Source organism: Medicago sativa, chromosome 1 (assembly GCF_051527215.1).
Source record: "Medicago sativa cultivar Bolivia chromosome 1, Bolivia_mono, whole genome shotgun sequence".
Classification (NCBI taxonomy): Eukaryota; Viridiplantae; Streptophyta; class Magnoliopsida; order Fabales; family Fabaceae; genus Medicago; species Medicago sativa.
In genome coordinates, this window is record NC_140749.1 from 90621347 (window position 1) to 90639322 (window position 17976).

Genomic DNA, 17976 nt, shown 5'->3' on the forward strand with positions numbered 1-17976 from the left:
CTAAGATCTTTAACCTCTTTCCTCCTCTTCCTTTTTTTCTTATTCTTATCATCATTTTCACTAAGCTGTTCATCACTATGTTGTGGTGCCTTCAATTGTTCACTAGTATCACCCTATTTCACATTTTTGACATGCCCAGGAGAATCATTTTGGTGTTTAGTGAAATTCATGATCTGGCGAAGTTTGAAGGGTAAAGCATCGAGTTGAGAGGATTTAGGCGGTGGTGGGAGGGCGGTAGAGCCACCGTGCGCAGCCCTGTAGTTCTTCTCTCTCCTTTTCCTTCCATTACCTGCCATTCCCTCTCTCTCCTCGTATGGCCCATCTTTAAAAACATAATAATTGAATTATAGAAAAACAATTTTTTAGAAGAATTTATAGATAAATAATTATGTGTGGGGTCTCATTTTTTGTTTATCAACAAGTTGCAAAGAGGTAACAGGTGAAAGATCTGGACCATTCAAGTAAAAAATAATAAATCTATGGCTGAAACACTCACTTTCCCATGATGGGAAAAAAGTTTCTTTTCCCAGGCTAAATGCCACCTCAAAGTTATGGGGCCGAGAAAAACAACTAGACAACTCCTTTATACTCAAAGATGAGAAGAGAAAAACATGTAATAGTCCACTTGTTGCAGGTCAAACCTTTACGGTTCCCATTTGGTGTCTCAACTCTCTTATCTCTCTCTCTCTCTCTCTCTTCAACTCTATCATCTTACAATCAGACAAATCTCTCCACAATGAACCAAAAACAACCCTTCTTCTTTCTCTTCTCTTCTCCCTTAATTTATTCATACATCACCCTTTTTTATCTTCTTCTTACCACAACCACTATATGCTCTATAGAACCAAAATTTGTAGATTGTGAAGCCAAAACATGTGGCAACCAAAGTATAAGCTACCCTTTCTATATCATAGGATTACAACATTCCTATTGTGGCTACCCTGGTTTTGGTATCACTTGTAACAATACTATTGGTTTTCCAATCCTTAATCTTTCCAATACTTTTTACACAATCAACAAAATTTTCTATCAAAACCATTCATTAAGAGTGTCCAATGTTATTTTTTCAAGATCAAACACCAGCAAAGGTTGTCTTTCACCAACCCAAAACCTCACTTTTCCCATTAACATGTTCAACCTTGCACCTAACCAAAGTGAAGTGAGATTGTTCTTCGGATGCGATTCAACAAAGCTACCCAGAGAGCTGCAAAGGAACACAATTGGTTGCTCTGAAGAAAACAAAACGAGTTCGGTTGTGGCATTGTATGGTGATGATAAAAATATAAGCTTCGTGTCAAAGAATTGCGGAAATGAAGTGATTAATACGAGGGTGGAAAATGGTGTGAAAGGAGGGATTGAAGAGGCCCTGAGAAATGGGTTTAGGTTGAATTGGATAGCTAGTGATTGCAATGAGTGTAACAGAACTGGAGGAAGGTGTGGATTTGATAAAGAAATATTCACTTTCAAGTGTTACTGCACTGATAGAGTTCATTCTGCAAAATGTGATCCAGGTTTGTCTCTCTTAATTCCCCCTTGTGATTTCTTTATATCAGTTCATAACATTTTAAGTAATTTGGTTTGTGTCAGTTACTTTTTCAGTTGCTTTAGTTACTAAGTTTGGTATTTATTTAGGAGGAGTGATATTTTGACAACCAAAATCAAACAACTTTAATGACAACCTTTTTTTCTCTCTTCTTATTGGACAATAACAATAGAGAGAGAAAAAGGAAGAGAGAGAATAAAAGTATAATGTGAGTATGAGAGAGAAAGTTGTCACAAAAATTGTTTAAAAGTGGTTGTCAAAATATCATTTCTCTTTATGTAGTAACCCTCTTTAACATCCGTACAACATTACTTTTACTTGCATAATACTCATAACTGTTTCATTTACAAATCCATTTACAAATCCCGGAGCGCATAATCCATTTATATGGGTCGAGACGCTCAATGAGTATTATAAAAGACCGTTAACAAATTAACCATTAACATTTGTCTATAAAAAATTACAAGTCTACAAACTACTCAAAACGTTACCAATGATTTAAGTGCTAGGAGTTGGTTCTTGTTAACGAAATCATATTGAGACAAGTAAGTGGTTAATCAAACTTTTCCAATAGATGTCTTGTAGAAATTAGAATTTGACGCCAGACACCATATTCCAAACACATTCTACATGGTTTCCGATTATATATTAACTCTCTCTCCCTCTCTTGCAAATGCGAACACCCCCAGACTAAGTGTATTTCATAAGGTATCAAACATAAGGAGAAACTCTTCCATAAGATGTCAAAATTTTGTGTCCAAATATCAATGTTGTTTTTCCAACAGGTTGTGTTAGAAGTATTAATCTAAAGTTAAAGATGAAGATAGTTGTTTTTGCGTCTCTGATGTGTACCAAAAAAAGGTGAATAGTGACTATATATACAAAATTTTAAAATCACAATTGCCCAAAAAAGGAACTTAAGTATCACGGTTGTGTTATTATAATGAAGATTAGATTGGATAACTGTGGACTACTACTATATGATTTGACGCGATAGAGATCTCGTTATCATAGGTTTAAGAGAAGGGTCAGAGGCATTAAAAGTCTTATTTGAATGAGACTCATTTCATTCATTCATTCATCTCAGAATTGCGCATATGCATTAGCTTGTCAACGATATACGAATACTCACACGTTGATATTCTAATAATTGAAAAACTCACATAATTTAATTTATTAATATGTGTCGGTGTCGTATCGGTGTTGAACACAACACGAATGTGACATTGAGACACTTTTAGTACTAGGAGTGTCCGTGCTTCATAGCCTATATCCTGACACTTTTATTTTCCTCAAACTTTTTCTAATTGATGAATGCGACGAATAAACCAGTTTTTGGAAGAAATAAAGTATAGAAAAGCAAAAAGGTTTGCAGCCACAGAAAATTGGTTCATGGATCTAACACGGACAAAAATCTTATGAACCTCTTATATTGCGGTTGACGATGTAAGAAAATGACATCAATAGTCAAAGATTAATATTAGTGGCGCCACCTACCTATCACCCTCTTGCTTCTCTTTTGCAGAATTATCACCACAAATCTGTGATTCCAATTAATTCGCATTATACTACCATCATTCAGACCTTCACTCTGTACTCATCTTTCTAAGTTCATTTATTGTCACGAATCCATCAAATAAGACTACCTGCAGTCAGATTTTTGCAGAATTCAATAGTTGCAGTCGTTAGATCGAAACGGGACAATCCAATTTTAACACAGATTTTATTTTTTTTAGGCTAAAAACTAAATTTAAAATTTAAATCGTCCGATCTTATCCAACGATCACGATTGTCTGACAAAAATATTATCGCAGATAATCATGATTCTTAAGCCATGCCATAGGAAGCTTTTTCCTCTCTACGTAGATCAGAGAAGAAATATCATATCGTAAATTTTGAGTATTTTCAAAAGTTTTATCTATATTGTGTCATAATTTTCAGGAAAAAATATGAAAATATACTATTTAGTAGGATTTCTCTCCCTTTTATTTGACTGTCTTAGGTACAAATAATTGAATCTTTTTTTTTTTTTTTTGTGGTGACCGAGGTTTGAATCCCGGACCTTGCATATTTTATGCATTGTCCCTACCAACTGAGCTAAGCTCACGAGGACCAAATAATTGAATCTATAAGTATATTTAGAGTTCTCTAAAAAAAAAAAGTATATTTAGAGTCAATTATTGAAAAATTAAATACTTTACTACAATTCTTTCAAAAAAAAAATACAACAAAATAGATTATTATGACTAACTCAATAACAATTTAGGAGCAAATCAACCATCTGCTCCTTGAAATTGAATGAGTTGTACATTTTATTGTCCGAATTTTTGAATAGACAAAATAGTTCATGAAATTGAATATCATCAATCAATTTGGTTTTTCTATTAATTTGTGTTATTAGGGGGTATGTCGTGGTACATTAGCTACATATATGACACTACGTATATAACACATTAGCGACACATTTTTAGAAACCATTTTAATATTTAGTGACTCTTTTTATGTTATTTTAGAAAAGTTATAATTTACCAAATTTCATCCTCACTCTTATTCTCTCCCTCTCTTGCTATTTATACTTCATGTCTCTCCTCTTTGTTTCTCCTCTTCATATCTCTCTCAATTTTTTCTTTTTTCTTCTTTCTTTCTAATCTTTCCCTCTATTTTATTCTCCAATCACCTTTCCCCCCTCTCTCCTTCATTCGCCTCTCTTTCTCATATTTTCCTCTTTTTTTATTCATTTCTCATATTTCCCTCACAATCTCCTTCCTTAACATCTCTTTTGCACATCTTTGCTTCATTCAGAGGCGAATCTATGCATATGTATGAGGTAGCTTTGACTACCCAATTTTTAATTTATTTCATTAAGTTGATAAATTCTGACTTTTTCAAAATGGTCTATGAAAATAGTCTCTTGATGTGAAAAAGGTCCCTAACAATAGTCATTAATTTCGGCAAAATAGTCTATGCTATGTGTCACCGATGTGTTGTCCATGTGGAGTGCCTCATATGAAGTTAACGTGCCATGTCATATCTCCTACGTCAAAATTTTATCAAAAAGACCAAATTGTTTGATGTAATTCAATTCCTTCGACTATTTTGCATACTTGTAAAATTTAAGGGCGAAATTCACGACCCATACATTTTTAGAAGGCGAATTGGTGATTTACACAAAATGTTAGATTATCATGAAAGTCATTCTTTTTTTTTTTGACAAGTCGTACTTTTTTTTTTTGAAGGAGACAAGTCGTACTTTATAAAAGGTCTAATTATGCCCTCAAAATTTATGTCATATAATAAAGGGTAAAATATGTTTTTAGCCCGTATAAATATTTTAACTTATCGTTTTAGTTTCCCTAAAATTATCCTCCAACTTTTAGTCTTCCAAAAATTTTTCGTCTACACTTTTGGTCCATGCTTTTAAGCCAGGTCATACGTACCCTTTAAATTTTTGAATCAGTTTGTGCAAGAACATTTAGAATATTATAAAAATCTCTTAAAAAAATAGATGTTTTTTAACAAAATATGATTTAATTATGAATTTTTAAGTGTCAAAAATATAAATGTTCATATTTAATTCATGTTTTGTTAAAAATATTTAATTTTTTTTTTGTAAATATTATTATAATATTATAAACATTCTTGTAAAAAAAAAATCTAAATTTCGAATGAAACATATAAATTTCAAAAGATTATTATAATATTATGAAATTTGTTTGAGGAACTAAAAGTCAAAGGTGGCTTCCAATGCATAAAACTAAGGTAAAGGTGAAGGCAATTGAAATTGGTGTGGAAACTTACTATGATTTTGCCTTATATGCGATAGACTCGTGTTTTTTCGACATAAGGAATTTGAGATTGAGTTAGAGCCATGGAAACTAGCAATTGCAAACTTTATTGTGTGCCTTGTAAAAATAAATAAATTTAGAGTGGACTCACATAAGAGGTAATTAAAGTATATCTAGGATCATACTAGGAAAATTAATACATCCCTTAATATCCAAGTGTTTAGAGTTACTTCAACGTCTCAAACCAATACAATCAGAGATTAATTTAATATTTCTTAACTTTGACATTGCTATCCTTTCAAAAAAAAAAAAAACTTTGACATTTGCTCTCAAATTACAACGTAATCAATCACTCCTATCCTCTCCTCCAGCTTTAAGGATAATTTGATGGTTGGGCAGAGAAGTTTAAGAATGGAGTGATAATTGATAAAGATGTAGAAGGATGATGTTAAAAATATTAGAGAAAATGCAATTTTTACCACAAAACGCAAATTAAAAACGAAGATATGCGAATAGTAACTTTTCCATCCATCCATACTACGTACCCCTTTTCTGGTAAAGAAAGAACATGACTGGACTTTTTGACCAACCAACAATAAAGAGACAACTGGACATTCTTGCCTTTGGTTTACTATAAGCTTAATACTATTTTGCATCATCACTTCATTCCTAAACTTATTGACAAGTAAAATACTCAAATTATAGTGATCAGTGATCACTATAAAACTTACAACATTGATTAAGAATACACTTGGAATACTTCAAAGTTCAAACAACAGGTTTTGTTTCTCTATCCCATGATTCATACGTTATCAATAGTTCTTAAGGCATTTATTTTGCTTCTTTTGAATTGCAATTGTTTTCTGATTTAATTATATATTTATATGTATGTATACATAAAAAATCTGAGGGAGCCTTGGTTCGAAGTTGACGTAATATTATTGAAAGGAAGAAATTCTTAGGAGCAGACACTCTTGCAAATATGCTTTAAAATACATTAACACAATAACGTTTTGATAACGTTTTGAACGGAATGATACTGTATCATCAAATGATATGGGCGTTTAACTATTTTCAGTAGTTGTTATTATGACATTTAGCGGACTAAAAGTGTCCCTTGCAAGCTGTATCCAAAGAGGAAGGACTAAAAGTAGCTCTATTTTTTTTGTTGCACTCTATTTTTTCTCTCCAAAAACAACAACAATTTATACCATCATAAACTTGAAAGTTAACTTTGGATTAACCACTCTTTGATCAAGCCTATTTTATATCTAAATTTAAATCCATGCCAAAGTTATAGGAAATCTAAAAACTAATTATCTTTTCTTTTAGTTGAATATTTTCCTGCTATAAATTTGTTTGTAGTTTAATTTTAAGAGAAATGCTTTATCAAGCGAAATTTTTCTTCGCGAATGCGCATCAAACATGTATTATTGGTTGGCTTCCCATGTATTGTGGCCATGACCCACTACAACTTCATTGCTTCTTTTACATAAAGCTGACGCGTGTATGCTCGGGATGTTTGCTATATAGCTTTTCGCTATACATAGCAATGCTGTAATTTTAAAAACACATAAATTGAATAAACTAAAATAAATATTGTACAATAATAATATATATAAAACAAAATAGAGAGTGTTTGGTAAAATTAACGGTTGAACAATGTTATAAATATGAAATTACATGAAAAATATATGTTTAATTAATATTTAATTTTTTCAATTACTCCCTCTGTCCCACTATAAATGAACCTTTTGTTTATTTTACATATATTAAAAAAAAATGTATAAGTGAAAGAGAGAAAGAAGTGGTTTTGAGTATCTTCTCAAGTAGAATATATTTGTGTGTTACTACCCATTATCATAAATGCAAAGTAGAATATATTGAATCGAAATTGATGAAAGTACTTCTAATTAGAGTTATCATTCCTTCAAAAAAAATTAGAGTGATAATTTGAAAAAAGTAATTAATATTGTATTGAAAAGTGAAATGTGTCACTTATTTTAGGACAATTTATTTTTTGCAAATGATTCGCTTATTATTGGACGGGGGAGTAAGATACATAAGTAAAATTGAAAAAAAATGACAAGCTATAAGTTTGTGAAAAAATGACAGTTGCCAAACAACACTTTTTTTTACCAGTAAGCTATAAGCTAATTTGTAGTGCTAGACCCTTAATACATTATATATATGCACCCGATCCTTAGCTCCATAGAATTCGAGACTAAATTCTTCAAGTTGAATCATTGCTAATTAGGATATACTAGATTTTTGACCCGTGTGACGCATGAGTCTTCTCGACTATAATAGAGACTAATAAATAATCTTTAACCCGTAAGATCATGGGTCGACCAATAAACGCAAATTCGATTATTACAGATACAATATTACAATCAAATGATAATAGAAATAATTATAAAGAAAAAAGATAAAAAAGAATACAAAATTATATTGTTGCAGGGGTCAATTTTATTTATTACTTTTATAGTTAAACATAAAAAATTAATGCAGTTCATGGTTCCTAACAAATTATTTAGGGTAGCCGAGTTTGCATGGAAATTAGGGTATTCAGTTTGTAAACGTATTAAATAAGTGTACAACAACTTGTCAAAAAATATATAAATAATCTACAGAAACAATATGTTAAGTTCCTGCAGTAATAAGGATAAAGATTAAGATACATATTAAATTTTTGCTTTGAAAAATATTCACGGTTATTAGAGAGAGAAATGAAAAACATACATGATGCAAATTAAGAGTCAAAATTTTAGGATAGAGTTGTTGCAAACCTAATAAGGGATTAGTGGAGGGAAAAAATTAGGTTAAGTTGTTGCAGATTTGACAAAATTAATAAATAAAGATTTGGTCAAGTATTTTTTTTTTTTTTGAAGAGGAAGTCAAGTATTTATTGATTGTTTATTTTATAATAAATAAATGTTTCAATCACTGTGACAAGAATCATATCGGGCTAGAAACTTTTTGGTTTGGATAGAGATGAATAACAAATCATCATGTATTAAGAACAATGAAGTGGAGAAGCAACTTCTTCCAATTTACTACTACCTCCGTTCCTTTTTAATTGTCACATTTTGACATTTTACACAAACCAAGACAATCAATAAATGTTGCTACTTTTGATACAATAATTTTTATTTTTACTATAATAACCTTATTTATTTAATATCTCATTACATATATTTCTCTCTCCACAATAATAAATAAGGGTAATATTAGTAAAATAACATTTAATGTTGCATTGAACTATGTAAAGTGACACTTAAATAGGAACAAAAAAATTCTCCAAAAGTGACACTTAAAAAGTAACGGAGGGAGTAACTAACATGATATAGTATTATCTATTTGAGAAATGATATTTTGACAACCACTTTTTGACAACTTTTGGACAACTTTCTCTCTCATATTCACATGATGTTGTTATCCTCTCTCTTCCTTTTTCTCTCTCCATTGTTTTTGACCAATAAAAAGTGAGAAAAACAAGGTTGTCAACAAAGTTGTCATCAAATAGATGTCAAAATATCATTACTCTATCTATTTAGAGGGGACACGGAACATAAGAGATTATTATGGTACAGATTAGAGGCAGAAGAAGTTTGAAGTCAATGATTATGACATAGACAGTTGATAAATATGAGACAATTTTCCTTGTGAACGCGTTTTCTTTTGGGGAGGAGATTGTCTCCAGTTTTTTTCTCTCATGTGTAATCTAAGCCCTCCATTAACCCTCTATTAAATAGGTGAGAGAGTGTTTTTGTAACAATAAAAAGGAGAGAGAGTATAATCAAAGGTGGATAGTTAAACACTGTAGAAAACTGGAGGTATCTCCACTGGAGAGGATCCACTCCCTTTCTTTTGGGCCCTTTGTTGAATAGTCTTATGAAGTGAAGTGTGAACCAAAGATTAGAGTGTCTTATTCCCCAAGACTCTTTCAACGTCAAATTGCTGCTTGTTTTTTTCTCTCATCCTTTTCCAGTATTTCAACCACTTGGCCCCACTTTATTAACTTTCAAAATTTCAACATGGACTAACTCAAGAATCTAGACCTCTCAGTTTTGATATTTTTCAATCTTAGTTTCCATGCATATAACATAACTCTACTAGTTTTCTTAGTGTTTATTATCGTATTTTACGTGGTTTAGACGGTTTTGGCGCCTCTAAGACCAATAGAAGAAGATTCAGATGCGAGGTTTGTGAAGTCAAGTCTTTGTCTTTATTTAAATACTAGGAGTATATTAACTTGAGCAAGAAATTGGTCTTACTTCAGTAAATGCCAAAATCTAGATTTCATGTGTTCCCACCTTCATTTCCATTCATGTTCATTTCCCACCTGGTGTATCTTATCACACACGTAAAGTAGGTGGTGTTATTATACTGTGAACACTGAAGAGTGTAAAAACAAGTTGTAGAGAAATTTCAGCTTTAGAAAATCAAATCCCTGGTCCCGTTTGCACATAAAGTAGCTAGGAGAGTTAAGGATGAGTTTAGTTAATGAATTTGTGTTCTTTTTGTTTTCACATTTCATGATGATGCTACTTGTGTCGACGGGTGGAGATGAGATTAAGTACCAAGGAGAGTGTCCAGCTTCATTTAGTTGTGGATATCTTGGCAATATCAGCTTCCCTTTCACCACAACAGAACGCCAGGACTGTGGCTTATTGCCAATACCTAACTGTGATGGTGATCCAATGAAGCCCAAAATGATCAAATACCAGAATAAAGGGAAATGGTTTGAGTTTGAAGTTCAAGGTGTAACTCCTCTTGATTTTCACAGTGGCAGTACTACTTGTACTTGTGTTTTTAGAGACAGCAATCTCTACGAACTGCTGGAAACCAGAAGTTGTGAAGCTTTCAGACATAATTACAGTCTTCCTCCCACCCCTCACTTTGTTTCTTTTCATATGGAACTTAACACAACCTTGTTCATGTGCAACCGTACCCTCCATGTCAGCCCTCCAACATATATTCATAACTATACAAAGTGTCCTCACTACGATCTTTACTACCAGCCTCACATCTATGCTGATAATGCGTCTCGGAGGGATTTTTCAGCTTGTACAAATGTCCTGCTTCCAATTAAAGACCTCGCTGATGCTAAGGACCCCTTTACTTTCATAACTGCTGATACTCTAACTGAAGTAAAAATAACAGAAAAATGTGCAAGTTGTCACTTCAAACAAAGAGGACGGTGTGAATTTGACAACAACGGGAGGTTTCATTGTGCCAATGGTATACTAAAATAGACATCCTAAAAACACAAGCACACATAAATACACTGCACTAATATAACTGTTATTTTTTATCTGCTTTCCACATTATATGTTCAAAAATGTTTCCATCTAAATTTGTGAAACATTGTTTACTTTTATCTGTAAAATGCCCCTAGCCCAGTTCCTTCAACCACATCATAATCCGAGTCAGACATCTCAAGTGTAGTGGCAAACCATTGATTTTCTTAATCAAATCTAAGTACGATATTGTCTTTAATATTTTGAATTTAGCATTTACTACACTGTTAGCTGATTTCCAAGTACTCTTAGATGACAAGAGCTGAGTTCCATTGATTGACTGTTTAGTATTGAGTATTGATTATACAACACTGAATTAGCAAACCATATTTTTTTCTGCCCAACTTTACCTTCATGTGTCAAATCTGAATAGTTTCCTCTAATTGCAGCTATGGTTGCAAAGCGAACAGGGCTGAGCCGGAATGTCAAACTGGGTATAGGTAATGTACCGTTTACACAAATTTAAGCACACAACTTCTAATTCATTGATCCTGAGTCTGAAAGTTCATCAATATGCTCAACTCATAGGATCTTCTGATTTGTTTTGACAAACATTTTTTTTTTTCATTCTATAATCTAAAAGGATGCAACCTATTTTCAAAATATTTGTATGATTCCAATCTGTGCAATGATAGGTTTCATTCCCTTTGTTATGTTTTATAGTAATCTTCAATTGAGACATTCTTTTGGTCATTTTCCACAGGTTTGGGTATTGGAATCCCAGGAGGCATCTTGTTGATTGGGGCGGTGTTTCTCCTTCTACTCTACAAACGGAAACATGCTATTTCGGTTGGACACTTCCAATCTAGTAACTCTTATTCTGATTCCTCCATAAATCCACGCAGAGAGATTGGTAGTAAATATTTCGGAGTTCCATTATTCTCCTACGATGAGCTTAGAAAAGCAACAAACAATTTTGACCATAATAAAGAACTTGGAGATGGAGGCTTTGGTACCGTCTACTTTGGTAGGCACACGATTAACTGACACACTAAATTTACTCTTTCCATCTTATTGTATAACTTATACTTCAACCCTTAAAATCCAGGGAAACTTCCAGATGGACGTGAAGTTGCTGTCAAGCGTTTATACGAACACAACTATAGGAGAGTAGAACAGTTCATGAATGAAGTCAATATTCTGACAACTTTGCGGCACAAAAATCTCGTGTCCCTCTATGGCTGCACTTCACGGCACAGCCGTGAACTACTTCTTGTGTATGAATATATCTCAAATGGCACCATTGCATGTCATCTCCATGGTGAATTGGCCAAGCCTGACTTACTACCATGGTCTATACGAATTAAAATTGCCATAGAGACTGCTGATGCCTTGGCTTATCTCCATGCTTCTGGGATCATTCACCGTGACGTGAAAACCAGCAACATACTTCTTGACGGCAATTTTGGTGTTAAAGTTGCAGATTTTGGCCTTTCAAGACTATTCCCTGAGGATGCCACTCATGTCTCCACAGCTCCACAAGGAACACCAGGTTACCTTGACCCCGAGTATCACCAATTTTATCAGCTTACTAGCAAGAGTGATGTATATAGTTTTGGAGTTGTGCTCATTGAGCTAATATCATCTAAGCCTGCTGTTGATATAAACAGAAGTAGGGAAGAGATTAACTTGTCAACTCTAGCCACAAAGAAGATTCAAGAAAGTGCAATTGATGAGCTCGTAGATCCTTCTCTTGGTTTTCATTCAGACAGCGAGGTTAATAGGATGATAGTTTCAGTGGCAGAATTGGCTTTTCAGTGTTTGCAAAGGGACAAAGAGTTAAGACCTTCTATGGAAGAAGTATTAGATGAACTTAGGAGAATAGAGAGTGGGAAAGACGGGGTTGAGGTTGTAGAGGAGGCAGATGTTGATGGTGTTGGATCATCACACAGTATTGTACAGCCACCACCAGTCTCACCTGAATGGGATGAAGTTGGATTATTGAAGAATGTGAAAACTATGAAGCATCCGTCTTCACCAAACACCGTCACTGATAAATGGGAAAGTATTAATACTACACCTAATGCCAGTGCTTAATCACTTGTCTAAATATCAATTGTTGATAATCCATTTTTACTGTATTAACTTTAAGCAATGATTGTTAGTTGAAGCATGAAAATCAGTGAGTCCAGTGTATCATTATTGTCTCATTTGCTTGTATAGATGATAATACATGATTAGTTTACAAGACATTGTGTTCAGGCATTGAGTTGAGTTGGAGGTACATGTAAATATTGTAAAAAGAGGTACAAAAATAAGACAGAAAAGAGCAAAAATTTTTGGAAACAGCATTTTGCAATTTAATAGATTGATATAATAGAGCAGCTAGAATCTGTCATACCATTGTAATGTTCCAAGAAGGGAACTTTCACAGTCTATTAATTTGGTGTTTTTATCTGTGTTACTGTAACTTCATAGTATTTTGATGCCTTTTTTCCCTCTTAATATTTGGAATGCTAATTCACCAACAAAAAAAAAAATCATTGGAATGCTAATAGGCACATTATATATGTTCATGTCATGTTGCAACACCATGTAATTTATCGCTTTTTTTATCATACTACAAATAATTCTTTAAGGTGGTTATAGTTCCGTCCCAGGGCAAATGGTATGGACCAACTTTAATGAAACATCGGTCAATCCGACGAGGAACCGGCCACATAGCGGTCCAAGCTACTCTTTGAATTGAAAACGATGAGAAGTAAAATTTAGTTTGACATAAATGGTTTAGTTGTCGAAACAAAGACTCGGTTGAAACATTGGGTTAAGCAAGTTCAACTGGTTGTAGCTAGTGGTTGAACCTCAATATCAAGTTAACAACACCTTAAAAATAAAATGGGAGAAAGAAGAATGAGCTGATTCCCCCCCACATGGTTCAGAGGAGCATGACCAATGCCCATAAATTTTGTCCTCGTTTTCTTGCTTTTGTCTTTAGGGGAAAAGTTGCATGTTGGAAGCTAGTTGGAAACTTCAGGTGCCAAGAAATTTATTAAATTAAAAGTCATGAAATGTATGCGTAACAGTCAAATTGATGACACATTTTTCATCATATGTACACTTTTAGTTTATCACCAACCTTGACCTTAACAAGTGTCACTATCAAGTGAGCAATATTGATTATTGGCCTCCCCAATAACGGTATATAGTCTTTTTTTTCCTTAAAAAAGAAAGAATACAATGTGTAAAAATTAATGTGCAAAAAATTGTGAGAAAATACGGGAATATTCTCTCTAATGGCTAAACCCTCAAATAAATAAGTTCCAAGTTGGAAAAGGAGATAAATTTGGAAGCATTTCAATGTTGAAGGATTCAATGTTTGAATGTGCTGTTTTGTCAATAAAGAAAATAGAGCAGTGGGGTCGAGCTTCATAAGTGGGATAATTAAGAAATGGCCAGCAATAAACCTTTATAACTTCGTACTATTGTATATCTCACATATATATATATGGACTATGGTTAATCTGCTTCTCTTTTTCATCAAGTCTTCCTCCTTCATTTTCCAAGTCAACTGACGTAACAAATAAGTTATCTTTTTAGACCACTTGATTCATACATGAGACCGACACATATCTATTTGTGAAGACAATGTCTGTATAATGTAACAGTTCCCACTACTAGTACTTAACCTTCACTACATCAATGAAGAATCAGTTATTTTACTTCTTTCATGTTAAAGATCCTTTACTTCTTCCTCGTAAATTTGAGATGACTCCATTAGATTTTTCCTGCTTCCTCTTGTATTGTCCCCTCGTGTTGATTTTATCAGCAGGGTATGGAAGTGGGGACCAATATAACTGTCCACACTCATTTAGTTGTGGAGCTCGTGGGATTTTCCGTTACCCTTTCACCAAGGCAGAACAACCAGACTGTGGCTCCATACTCATACATGGCTGTGATGATAGTTATTATTCACCCAAAATGATCCAACTGGACAAGAATGCAAAAAAAATTGAGCTAACTGGTGTCGTTGACCAGAGTACCATTACACTTTCTGATCAAGATTTTTACAAACGTTTGCAAGATAATGCTTGTGATACTTTGAACCACAATTACTCTCTTCCGCCCCCTTCTCCTTTTGTTTCTTTTTATATAAATTATAATGTAACTCTTTTCCTATGCAATCGCAGCCATAATATCAATCCTCCTGCACACTATTTTAAACACAACTGTACTTCCTTTTCCTACGATATCTATTATAACAGGAAGCCATATCTCAATGTTACTAATGACAAGGCAGATAGATTTTTCTCGTCCTGCTCAGTTCTTCAGTTTCCAACTAAAGATTTGACTGATACCAAACACATTTTATCATTTGTATCTGGTCAGATGGTTATTAAAATAGTATTATCTGCTGATTGTAATGCATGCTGCAACCACAGAGGAGGTCAATGTAGGCTTGATGCCAACCAAATGTTCTACTGTGACAATGGTACGCTTCTAATAAACTTCTCATTATCATGTATTCCATTTGTTTATTTACAGTGTACTTACAAAGTTGCTTCAAATTGGCTTCTGCTGCAGATCGGAAGAGAAAATATTTTAAGCTGCTACTTGGACTTGGACTTGGAATAGGTAATATATATAATTAATAATTTTTTTAATTGATAACCAAAGGTAAGAATATTTCATATATTTAAAATTTTATCTGGTTGAAAGTTGAATTTTCCTACTACAGGTTTAAGCATTACATTGTTTGTACTGGGTATTCTTATAATACGATGCCTCTCCAGAAGAAAACGTGCTCCATTAGACCTCCAGAATCAATCGAGAAGCGCATATGCTGATGTGATTGATCCCTACCGAAATCCAGATCAAGAAAATGGCACTGTCTACTTTGAAATCCCTCTGTTTTCTTACAAGGAGCTAGAAGAAGCTACAAATAATTTCCACCACGGCAACCAGCTTGGAAGCGGAGGCTTTGGAATAGTTTACTATGGTAAATCATTCCTTTCCCAAACTTTACTCTATCGAAACGTATTAGTTGTACACTTATACAGTATTTCCAAGATGTTGCATAACAAATGATTACCTGATCTGATCCTTAACAAATAACAACCAGGAAAACTGCACGATGGACGAGAAGTTGCTGTCAAGCGCCTATATGAACATAACTGGAGGCGAGTAGAACAGTTCACAAATGAAATTGAGATACTTGCTCGCTCTCGCCACACAAACCTTGTATCCCTCTATGGCTGTACTTCATATCACAGCAATGAACTACTGCTCGTGTACGAATATGTTCCGAATCACACTGTTGATTGTCATCTCCATGGTGATTTAGCAAGGCCAGGCACACTGCCTTGGCATATCAGAATGAAAATTGCCTTAGAAACAGCAAGCTCATTGGCTTATCTGCATGCTTCTGGTATCATCCACCGTGACGTGAAAACCAAAAACATTCTCCTTACAGACAACTTCAGTGTCAAAGTTGGAGATTTTGGACTTTCAAGGCTATTCCCCCTCGATATCACCCATGCATCCACGGCGCCACAAGGGACACCGGGTTACGTTGATCCAGAATATCATCAATGCTACCAGCTTACTAGCAAGAGTGATGTATACAGTTTTGGTGTTGTGCTCATTGAGCTAATATCATCTAAGCTTGCAGTTGATATGAACAGGCATAAGGATGAAATTAACTTGTCAAACCTGGCCTTAAAGAAAATACAAGAGGGTGCATTAACTGAGCTTGTGGATCCTTATCTTGGTTTTGATTCAGACAATGAGATAAAGCGGATGATAGTTTCGGTGGCAGAGTTAGCTTTTCAATGTTTGCAAAGGGACAAGGAATTGAGACCTTCCATGGAAGAGGTTTTGAAGGTGTTGATGAGAATTGAAAGTGGGAAGGAGGTGCCTGAGCATATAGTTGAAGATGCGTGTCCACCCTCTCCACCTTCACCAGATGGGGATGGGAATGAGATTGAGATTGGACTATTCCAAAAAATTATGCCACAGTCATCACCTAAAGCTGTGGTCGATAAATGGGATAGTCAATCCAGTACCTTCTAATACCCAAGGTCGTTGATATCATAGCCTTGCATACTAATTACTGATATGCAGCATTTAAACATCACCATCTATAATAAGAGGGCACACTTTTTACTTTTGGTATACAAGTGATTTGATTTCAGATATACTGTCATTGTAAACGAGTTTAAATATAATGTATCTTCCCTCCCCCAACTTTTGTAATATATATTTTTTAATAATGTTAGACAATATGTTACACAAATAGGGTTTTGTTACAACTATATTAAGGGCAGTTTTTGTCATTTTAGACTTTAGTGTGTATATAAATGATTTGATTATCTTTTCTTTCATATGAGATATTATTTGCTTCCTTGGAACCAAGCAATTGGACTCAAATAATTATAAGGATCTCTTTTTCTGAAAACTGGATGGTTAACACCAATTTTTTTCTTCTTCTCTTGTAATGTTATGACTTCTCATTTGACATTATTGGAGCCCTCCTCATGCTTCTATTCTCTCTCTCACCCTCCCCCTCTCTTCTTAATAGATAAAATGACATAACTTTCATGGATAAGATTTGCTTGCGAATTGCGATTGAGTCCCAACAACTTAACCAAAAGCACTAATAGTAACAATTTGAGCTATATTTGAAATAAGAATAAACTATCAATTTAATTCCTAAGATATCACTATCTCTCCAATTTGATCCCTACAGTGTACGAATATCCAGCAATTTAGTCACTAACATCTTGATAACAGAGACTAAATTGACGAATTTTATTTTCTTTAGGGACTACTCATTATATTTATATATTTTATTTAGAGACTAAATTGAAGAGGAAATAATTTAGGGACTAAATTGATGATTGGTTACTTAAAGTAATAGCAATGCAAAATGATGCCAAAACCATAGTGTCATACTTCAATTTTTTTAAGATAAAAATTCGTTCCAAATAAGTCCTCGCCAGTATATCAAAAATACTGTGAGAGGAAATAAAACAACCACCAAATTTTATAATAGCTCATACCTATCTATGAGAGAAGATACTCTTCGAAGTTAAAAAAATAAAATACAGTTAAATAGAATGATTGACATGCTTAATGATTTCAGCCTTTTAGGAAGAATTAATTGCTTTATCACTTTATTTTATCTACTTTTTTCTATTAACAACGTAGTGTTGAATTGAAATGAGATGGATGTCATCGTACAAAAAGGCCAATGACCAAAACAAGACAGAAAATCTTGGAGACAGTACGTACGTGGCATCATGAATTGGTCACCTCGCCTTAACTCTCACTTCTAACTTCTACGTTGGATTGATATAGTGTTATAAGAATTTTGTGAGCAAGGACTTGCCCTTCGTGCAAGATAACC

General features: G+C 33.8%; 2 protein-coding genes across 3 annotated transcripts; both read left to right on the plus strand.

The window, feature by feature from the left end:
- Positions 1–613: 613 nt before the first annotated feature.
- Positions 614–12917, plus strand: LOC146959025 (LEAF RUST 10 DISEASE-RESISTANCE LOCUS RECEPTOR-LIKE PROTEIN KINASE-like 1.2). 2 transcript variants are annotated; one of them, XM_085740556.1, is made up of 4 exons: positions 614–1511; positions 11021–11071; positions 11335–11598; positions 11680–12917. In XM_085740556.1, exons 1-4 carry the CDS (start codon positions 737–739, stop codon positions 12666–12668), a joined length of 2079 nt encoding a protein of 692 aa, XP_085596682.1. In that variant the 5' UTR covers positions 614–736; the 3' UTR covers positions 12669–12917. The 2 variants fall into 2 exon arrangements, with proteins under 2 accessions (XP_085596682.1, XP_085596683.1); XM_085740557.1 differs by lacking the exon at positions 614–1511 and adding an exon at positions 9458–10572.
- Positions 12918–14226: 1309 nt separating this feature from the next.
- Positions 14227–16863, plus strand: LOC146959026 (LEAF RUST 10 DISEASE-RESISTANCE LOCUS RECEPTOR-LIKE PROTEIN KINASE-like 1.1). Its single transcript, XM_085740558.1, has 4 exons — positions 14227–15060; positions 15153–15203; positions 15307–15567; positions 15691–16863. The coding sequence occupies exons 1-4, from the start codon at positions 14271–14273 to the stop codon at positions 16638–16640; spliced, it is 2052 nt and encodes a 683-aa protein (XP_085596684.1). The 5' UTR covers positions 14227–14270; the 3' UTR covers positions 16641–16863.
- Positions 16864–17976: the final 1113 nt, after the last annotated feature.